Source organism: Aphelocoma coerulescens, chromosome 23 (genome assembly GCF_041296385.1).
Source record: "Aphelocoma coerulescens isolate FSJ_1873_10779 chromosome 23, UR_Acoe_1.0, whole genome shotgun sequence".
Lineage (NCBI taxonomy): Eukaryota > Metazoa > Chordata > Aves > Passeriformes > Corvidae > Aphelocoma > Aphelocoma coerulescens.
Genome location: NC_091036.1, coordinates 4,496,360 through 4,505,730, shown reverse-complemented (window position 1 = coordinate 4,505,730; position 9,371 = coordinate 4,496,360). Strand labels below are relative to the sequence as shown.

General features: G+C 51.6%; 1 protein-coding gene across 1 annotated transcript in view; it reads right to left on the bottom strand.

Annotated features, from left to right (window-relative positions):
- Positions 1-7,269: 7,269 nt before the first annotated feature.
- The window catches only part of GRIK3 (glutamate ionotropic receptor kainate type subunit 3), a 103,975-nt gene continuing 101,873 nt past the window's right edge, over positions 7,270-9,371 (bottom strand). Inside the window, exons 14-16 of the mRNA XM_069035866.1 lie at positions 8,843-9,065; positions 8,366-8,616; positions 7,270-7,464 (exon numbers count right to left, since the gene is read on the bottom strand). Coding sequence (XP_068891967.1) covers positions 7,270-7,464; positions 8,366-8,616; positions 8,843-9,065 — 669 coding nt within the window. The remainder of the gene's footprint in view (positions 7,465-8,365; positions 8,617-8,842; positions 9,066-9,371) is intronic.

Here is a 9,371-nt window from a genome sequence, read left to right as displayed (position 1 = left end):
GTGATTCTCCAACCCTGTGCTCTGCTGCGTGCCCCCTTCCCTCCTCTAATGGTGCCCTTTTCCCTTCTGCTGGGGACCGTGCTCTGGTTCCTCCTGCCTCCCTTTCAAGCCCATGAAAAGACACCTCTCCAGACCTGCTCCTCCTCTCAACCCGTGCAGTCTCTGGGCTCCGAGGTGTTACCTGTGTCACAGTCACTTCGCTAATTTACGACAGCCATTTCAAGGCACATTATATCCAGAGCCCATATGTTACCTCACCGCTGCCAAAAGAGTTCTTGTTTACTAAGCTGATGCTTTCAGCGTGCTCAGAGTGTGCTAAATAGCACCATCGATACTACTTAAAATAAAAGGTGTCAGCACCTTGTCTGCCCCTGCAGATTGCTCAGCGCTCTCAGCTCTGAAATGTCCCTGAGCACCAACACCTCCAGCGGAGCTGCTCCTGCCACTCCCTCCAGCACCGGGGCCTGATCCTGCTCTGGTCCAGACCCATCCCTGCTGCTCTCCTGTGCCCCATCTCCCCACGAGCAGTTCTTGGGCACCACGGCGGCTGTGACAGGAAGGCAGTTCTTGGTTTGGGGCAGGATGACACACTTTTAGGTTTTTAATGCTCTTATTGTCTGGAGTTACCAAGGAAAGCCAGGGCACGTGTCTGCAGCTGCCGGTGCTGCCCAGCTCTGGCAGGGGAGCAGCTCCTGGGGCGTGCAGAGCCCGCACAGAGCCTGTCCCTGTCACCCAGCGCAGCTGCCTCCCTAGGGCCTTCCCAGTGCAGTCCTGAGCTGATGTGGCCCTTCTGCTGATGGACCAGATTCCTGCTCTCCTCCCTTTCCTTGCCCTTCTGTGTAGGACAATGTCTTTCATTTTTTTGGTGTTTTCTGCTTTCTTTCTTTCCCTGTTTACCTGAACACAGCTCTCTAAGCCAGAGGCTCTGTTTTTTTCTAGTTATAAGCATAATGTTAGTGCACAACTCCAGTCCTATGCTTGGTGGGATATTTCAGTTTCTGGTGGAAAACATCAGATGCAGAAGTTGCACAGAAATTCTTGAAGGGAAATGTCACCAAATTCTTCCAAATGTCACAATCCACTTTGGATCCAGGCTGTGTGTCTGGAGGCTCAGGGCAGGTTTGTTTTTGTGCTATTCACCTTTCTGCTGGGCTCCACTTCTCACTGGCATCACCCCCTGGTTCTGCAGGCCCCAGCCAACCCTGTTCCCATTCTGTTCCCCCTGGAAAGGGGAATAATTGAGGGGTCTCTGGAGGAGGCTCCACAGCTCCTGGTTGTGCTGCAAGTCACTTCAATTTCTCATCTGTGGAGCTGGAGATGGAGGTGGCATGAACTGGGATCAACCTGTCATGCTCAGTAAGCTGGGCTGGGATGAGATAATGCCACTTGTGGAAATCTCAGGAAGATCCTGAAAGGCTCCCGATGCCGGACAGACAACAGTGTTATTAAATGGAAAGTCATTACATGCAGGTGCTGCTCCCTGTTTCCATGGTTGTTTGGACCCTCTATTAGTGATGCAAACACAGTTCTTGTACCGTGCAGGGACTGTCCTGCCCAACCCACTCTGGCAGGCACCAGAGGAGATAATGGATTTCCTGCTGCCATCATTCCCTCTGTTCCATCCCCAAATTTCCATTAAGGAAATCAGGTGTATTTTACCTGTGAAAACATTCAGGTCCAAACTTGCCTGAGTCCTCCCCGAGTGGCAGAGATTTTGTCTGGTTTGTTTTGGGGAGAAGGAAAGAGTTGGTGTTCATGGAGAGCAAGACTTCGTGGAGGGGTCATGGTGGCCAGTGTCAGCTGCCTGTCCCTGTGAGAGGGCACAGGGATGCATCAGAGCACTGGCATCCAGGGTCAGGAAAACACCTGCTCGCAGATGTACAATTACTGCTTTGAAATGCGATTTTGCTGGATGAAATCCGGGTTAAAAATTGTTCTCTGCTGAAAATCTAAAATGTCTGAAGGTGCCTGGCTGGGATTGGGAGGTGGGAGGGTGGGAAGATGCCTCTCACCATTTCCTGATTTTCTCCATATTTTGCCCAGAGGGATTAATTGGTGCTCAAAGGGAACCAAACTGCTGTTTTATGAGTGAAATCTGTTGTCTCATTCATTATTCATTCGGAGGTGATTGGCAGCTTAGAGGCGGTGGGTCACAGTCAGTAAAGGGTGAGCTGCTGACTGACAAGGTTAATTGCTGCCTCGCGTTATTGCTGATAACGATTTATGTTGACAATTCCTGGTATTCCTGGCGCAGCCGGAGGTTTGTCACGCAGGGTCAGCCGGCGCTGCCCCATCCTGCCCCTGCTGTCCTCAGCAGCTGGGAGCGGCCATTCCCTTGGCACGTGGGAAGGGATTTTGTTCCCAGAGAAGGTCTCTCATGCTAAGTGATGCAGAAGCAGCTTTGCAAAGGCATCCGTTGCTTTTGCCTTTTTTCCTTCTTCTTTTTGCCATGTTCTCTGCATATTGATCAGGGTTCAGAGCATAAAAGTGAGGCTGGGCTCGGCTCTGCCGATCCCCCCTTGGCGCCAGCGTCAAAGCTTTGGTTTTCTGGGGGCTCAAGTGAATAGAGATGTGAAAGACTTTTGAGGGTGACCCTTAAAAATAATTAAAATGGGAAGGAATTTTCTTTATTTCTCAGTGTGCAGGGTGGGCTGTACCACTGAAGCCCAGAGCCACCCCTGGGGCTCTGCCTGTGCTTTTGGGGTTTGTTTTATTGCTGCTGGAAGGGCACAGCTCCGACCACACTCACTGCTCCCATCCCAGAAACTGCAGAACTCCCTGCCTTGATATAATAAAGCAGAGTCATAAAGATTTCAGACTAATAAACGCTGGCCTTTAGGGTGCTCTCAGCTTTTATCGGGCTAATAAGATTCTTGACTTACATGGAAGGGAAGAGGCAAACAGAGCTTTTATGAACCCGATGGTCGTGTCGGGGCTCTCCGGCTCCGGCACCTCTCTGTGATGAAAAGCTCAGGCAGCCTCCAGGCAAACCACGGTGGGAGAGAGCTCCTGTGGATAGCTCTTCCTGGAATATCCAGGCTTAATTACCTGTCTGATATCAAACTGTGGGAGGTGTGTGAGGGCAAGGAGAGCTGCACTGCCTGAGCCTCATTGTCTCTTCTGTCTCTCTGGCCAAAATTCGGACCTCCCCTTCCCCTCTATGTGTTGTGCTTGAGACCATCACCACCACCCCAAACGTGCCACAACCCCTTGGTGAGCAGCACCAGCAGCAATTCCCAGGTGTTTGGGTTCAGTTGGGAACTGGTTTTATTATCACCAGCTTTGTGACTGAAAAAGCTGGGAGGTCGTTAAACAATGCGAGTTTGGGATAGAATCTAAGCAAAAGGGAAAGGAGATGTTGAGTATAAACAGGCATAAACATCATTATTTTCTAGAAATTATTTATTTAAAATTTAAAACCATATTACTTCATACAGCAAACTGTGCACTTTGATATATCACAGTGTCTTAAAAAGGAAAATAATCAGAACTTTTTCTTTTTTTTTTTTTTTTATTTTTTGGAAATTGTATTTACATCAGCCTAGAATGATCAGCAAGTAACACAGTTACTATGAAACCAAAATTGTTACAAAATGTTTACAAAAAACTATATTCATAGAAATTCTGCATGTCCACAAAGGAAAATCCCCTGAATGTCACGGAGACTATTTTTTCCTTTTTCCCACTCTTTTATGTTTTGTTGTTCGTTTTTTTTTTTTTTTTGTCTTTTTCTTTTTTTGAGAAACATGTCAAAGTAAGGTACAGAGCAGAGGGCTCGTGATGCCAATGCCTGGGAATTCTCCTGCCCTGCCAGCCCCGAGCACTCTGTGGACTGTCGTGCCCCACGGTCACTGGGTGCTGGGGTAAACACTGGGTGAAGCCACCAGGATCCACGATGTCCCTTTGCTGTGACCTCCCCAGAGAGCCTCTGGGCCAGCACCCGGCCAAATCCTGCTCCCAGCAGCCGCCACCGAGGTGGAGCAGTGGGTGCCCAGAGCTGGAGCTGGTTCCTCTTTGCATATTCTGTCTCTCTGTGGGTTTGTCCCCTCGACATCAGACCTGACACATGCTGTTGGTTGACTCCAAACAGAAAATCCACCCCAGGGAAGCTGCTGGATGTCCCTGCTCTGTCTCACAGGAGAGTTGAAGGGAAAAAGCAAGTGATAAGGGGACGGTGAGCCAAGGTGACAACAGTTTAGATACAATTTAATAACCCAAACCTGCTTTTTTCTGTATTTCCTCCTCAGTTTTCCAGTCCCTCTGCCCAAGTGAAGAAAGGAACCAAGTTAAACAGCGTTGGAAGTCAGATGATTTCAGACGTGAGTTGTCGCTAGTCCCAACCAGGCCACGGACACGCTCACAGAAGGCTTTGAGGCTTTGTCATGGGGTCTGTCCCTTCCCAATTCTCCCAGCACATGGTTGTGAGGCGTGGGGCTCGCTGCTCCTCCTCTGGGATGAACACACATGGCTTTGGGCTCCAGGACCAGGAGCACACAGGGAGGCACGGGAGAGGCTCCGGGAGCTCTCCTGGGTGAGCTGCCCCCGGCTCCCGCAGGAAGGCTGAGGGCTGAGATCGTCCACGTCCCCTCAGGTCACAGTGAGCGGGGGCCAGGGGGAAGGGTCTGTGCCGGGCTGGGGTCCCAGCAGCTCCTCTGCTTTGTTTTGGGCGCTGCAGAAGGTTCCCTTATTCAATGTCAAGTGTTTCAAGGATCAAAACTTCAACACAAAGCCATAATGTAGATGCAGGGATTTGGCTGCAGTTGGTGGCTGATTTAGGGGTGTAGGGACAGAAGGAAAAGGTTCATCTGCAGGGTTTGATCTGGCTGGCAGTACACCAGTAATTCCAGATGCTCACCTGTCACATTTGTGAGTAAAATCAAATCAGGCTGGTGTCAATAAATAAATGGGATTTGTGGTATTAACAGTATTTATTTATTTTTTAAAAATCTGCAAAGAAGCAAAACGAATGCTGATTTCTGTGGTATTTTACTCTCTGGACATTTAAAGCCAGTTTCAGGTTTTGTTTTCATCTCTGCTTTTTTTTAGAGCTTAGAAATTTGCAAGGAAAACTTAAAATCTACTACTCTGACAAGCCTAAGGATTTGCAGAGGAGTACAGAAAGCATGTCATTAGCTTTTGGAAGCTGCCCCACACTTCAGTCTGTCCTCTGCTCAAGGTACTTGGGCAGCAAACTATTAAGAATCTGATACCCATTCCATTGGCAGCTTTCACCCCTAATTTTTCATGGTTTTTGTGAAAAGGTGGAAATGAATGTAAATTCTTTGCATATCTTTACTTGAGTCAAAGTATGACAAATCACCTGGGTTTTGTTTGGGGTCACTCTGTTGTTTCTTTACATCATGGAAAAGCAAAATAGGGACAAACTGTGTTCCATGATGGGGTGGGGGAGCAGCTCTTCCCCCTTGAGCTAATTTGCTAATTCTGCTCAGCTCAAGACAACCTTCCTGACTGAGGAACAGGTGGGGAAAAATCCCAAATCAGCTACAGATGGGTTTGTTCCTTGGGGCGAGGAGAAAATTTCCAGAATGGCCGTGCAGCTTGGGAGGGCAAACGGGGTCAGTTCAGCGGCCGGTTCCTGCAGTGGCCACAGCACCCACTGCACCCATGGCACAGAGCGAGGCTCTGGGTGCAGAGCTCGGGCACTGGCTGCTCCATCCCTGCCCCGCCTGCCTTCCACACAGGTGGGCACAGCTGGGGTCCTGCAGCAGGTCACTGTCCCTCTTACCCCTGCAGGGGAAGGGCGTTGCTGTTTTCTACACCACCAGTGTTTAAATCAGAGCTTTTAAGCACCTTTGCATCACGTGTGACACTCTGGGTTACAGTGGGCAGAGGAACTTCCATTTGTTTAATTTTGTGAATGAATCCACAGTGTTCCACTGGCTGCCTGCGGGTGCCCTGGCAGGGATGGAGCTGAGGGACGCTACTCGAGTGTTACCTTAGGTCAGCAGAGGGGTCTTTGGTAATTCTGCCTAAATTCATCTGCAGGACCAACCTTCTGGGTTAAGCAACCTGAAAATAAGAACACAATTATGGAGGATTTCCTAAAAACATTTTAGTGTGTGTTTGCTGAAATCCCATGGACAGGCTGCCTGAGGGATGGCAGTTCGTGGTCAGAGCAGGAGGGACCCCAGGCTTGGCTCTGGCAGCTCTGCTCCTCCCAGGCCAGCCCTGGCCCCGCAGGCTGAAATTCATCTTTCAGGTCCTTGATGCAATGGACAGCACTCAGTCCTAAACCAGGCCCACAGTCCCCTCCCAGTCTTGAGTTGCATTTCAGCGCTGCTGAATTTCATGGAAATCGGTAGTTTTGGCTCTTGGAAGCAGCTCTGCTCCTGCTGCTGCTGGAGCCCGTGGACCTGGTTGCTTCCCATGCTTCTCTGCAGGAGAGACTGAGCTTTGCAGAAAGAGCAGAGACGGAGCTGAGGACCTGGAGATCACGGTGTCACCCTGGGCTTGGGCTGCAGCTTGGCACGGGGAGTGTGAGTGGTGTCACTCGGAGGTGCGGAAGGTCCTGGGCATGCCACGCTGTGCCCTCCCTGGCCCGGAACTTGGGTCCATTCAGGCTCACTCCCCCCTTCCCAGTCGGCTGCCCTGGCTCTGCTGAGGAACGTGTGTCACCTTCTGCCACCATGTTCCCAGGTGGACGTCCCACTCCGGATGGCTGCGGCCAGCACAGCCGCGAGGTGAGGGGCCACCGCGAGCTGCTTTGAGGGCAGGCACAGCCTCGACCATCCCAGTGCTTCCCAGATGCCTCTTCCTTTCCCGGACAGTGTATCCAAAATGTGCTGTGTGTGTCGGTGTGGATCAGGTGCTCACACCTGACCGAGTGTTCCTGTTTATTGCCGTGCTGGTGGAGCCACGCTCGGGGCTCCTCCTCACCCGCTCAGGGTTGGCTCAATTCTGCTTCACCTCCGCGTGTTTTCAGTGTGTAAACATCAGACTCCTGGGTGGTGGTTGGACTCCATGAGGCCTGGAGGATCGAAGCATTAAAAAAAAGGAATGAAAAGTAACAAAACCAGCGCAAAAAGCCCCAAGACCCACGTTACTGTCCGTGCTTGGAAGTTCTGGCTCCTCTGTGGTGATGGATGCAGCTGGGTTGCAAAGGCCTTGTTCTTGAAATGAACAAACCAGGCTTTTTTTCTTTTCTTTTTTTTTTTTTTCCTTGTTTTTTAATCCATTCTTCCCTAGTTAAGGGTGCATCCAGCCTTGTCTGCCACAATTCCTTCCCTCCCGCCCCCCCACTCCCAATCCCTAGGGAAACACAGGTGCCAATCCGGTGTTGCAGGTCATGTTGTCCTTGCCGGGCAGCCGTCGGTCGTTGAAGGTGTGCATGTTGATCACCGCGTCCGTCTTCACCATCACGGGGGGCTGGGGCTTGTGCTTGACCCGGCGCTGGCAGGTGAGCGACAGCCGGATCTCGTCGGCCACGGCGCTGCAGAAGGAGCGCTGGGGGGGACAAAGCGCTCCGTTACTGCTGCAGTGTTCTGCTCCCCCCTCTGCGAGCAGGGGGGCTGGAAGGGGCTCAGCGGAGGGTGAGCACGAGGTTTGGGGCTGTTTCAGGCATCGGCTGAGCTCTGCGGGACCGCGGGGGCTGCGTGGGCACCTTGGCAAGGGCTGTACCTTTGTCAGGCTAAATCCTGCACAAGGGCAGGGCTGCAGGCGGCTGCTGCAGGTCTGGCTCTATGTGATCCCTGCGGGGAGGCGGGGCCGGGTCTGACCCTCTGCTACTGGGCAGCTCTCCTTTCTCGATCGAGTCAAGCGCGAGGGCAGATCGCTTTGATTTCTGGTCGTGCACACAAATGCACGTTCCACTTACTGCATCGGGACACCCACGGAAGAGGAAGAACATAAAAGCACTTCTGTTGTTTCCTGAACAGATCAGCCACCGATGGGCTGCGTCTGAGAGCGTGGCAAAGAGTTGGTAAGACAGTGTGAGGCTTCCTGGTGGGCTCTGACTCGTTGCTCTTTGAATGGGAGTGGGGAGAAGGCATGTATAGTCACACCTGGAAGGTGCAAGGTGATTTCAAGTGGATGTAACAGCTGAGAAAGGCCCCTCCTAGGGACTTCTGCCTATATTTTAATGATTTATTTGTCAGCTTGCTCTAAACTACCCTACAAAAGTGTCCTGGTCTGGCTGCTGCAGCAGCAGATGACCCTGATCGGAGCAGACATGACTTTCCCCGGAGTGGAGGCTGTCAGAGGGACAGACCAGTGAGCCCCTGGGGATGGTGTTTTAGGGGTGCCAGGCTGGATCCCTCTGCCCCCTCCCTGCCTGTCTCTGGGGTCAGCATGCAAACCCCTCCCCGGCTGGGCTAAGGGGGCTGAGGGAATCAGAGGGAATCAGTACCTGCTCACGCTCGGCCGTTTTGCGCAGCTTGTAGATGAACTCCACCATGGCCACGAAAACAGACAGCACCAGGCCGGCTGCCAGGACGATGAAGATCCCTCCGATGTTCTGGATGCCCAGAGCGCTGGCCTCCTTGTTCTCATCCTCAGGGCAGCCATTCCCCCGCCACCACTTCTCCTTCATGACGTGGAGCTTGTCCTCCTCCTGGAGCTGCAGGATGGCAATGGTGATCTTGTCCCTGTACGGTGACCCTGGGGATGGGAACACCATTATACACAGAGGGAAAGTGGGACTAAAATCCCACCAAGCAGGGAAGGTGTCTGTGTTAAGCAGAGCAGTTCCGACCTCTCTTCAGCAGGCAGACAGTGTAAAGTCTGGTATTTGGAATTTTGCTACTGGGAGTGGACTATCTTAATCACCGCTGTTGTGTTTGCGGTAAGCAGCCCCCCTCGGGGTACCTGCAGAGCTGTCACTTACCCATGGGTGTCCCAATCCCATAGCCTTTGGTGTCAATGAGCCCCCCGATCTGGGTGAGGTTGCAGTTCCTCTGGGTGATGTACTCGATGGTGGTGGACTCCATCAGCAGCGCGTAATCGGCCGTCAGGGTTCGCTGGATCCCCTCCTCGTTGTTTTTAACCAGTGCCGTGGGTTTGCTGCTCATGAAAGCCCACATTTTTTCAAAGGTGGAAATTTTGGATTTCTGGAAAAAGGATATCCCCCAGCCCCAAAATAAGAATGAATATCCATTTGCTGAAAGCTGGTATCTTTTCAGTAAATAATAATAATAGTTGAGAGCAGATCGCACAATGGAGCAACCATGAATTTGACTTTGTCTTAAATACCTCTCTTCCTTCACTGTCCAACATTGTTTGGATTTATGTTGCCATAAAGTGAGACATAGGTTGCAGCAAACATCCCACTGTGCATGTGCTTCTGCTCCTGAGGTGGAACTGAGACCCTGCCCAATGCCCTGCAGGCCCCCTTGTCTCACAGGCCATTGTTAGAT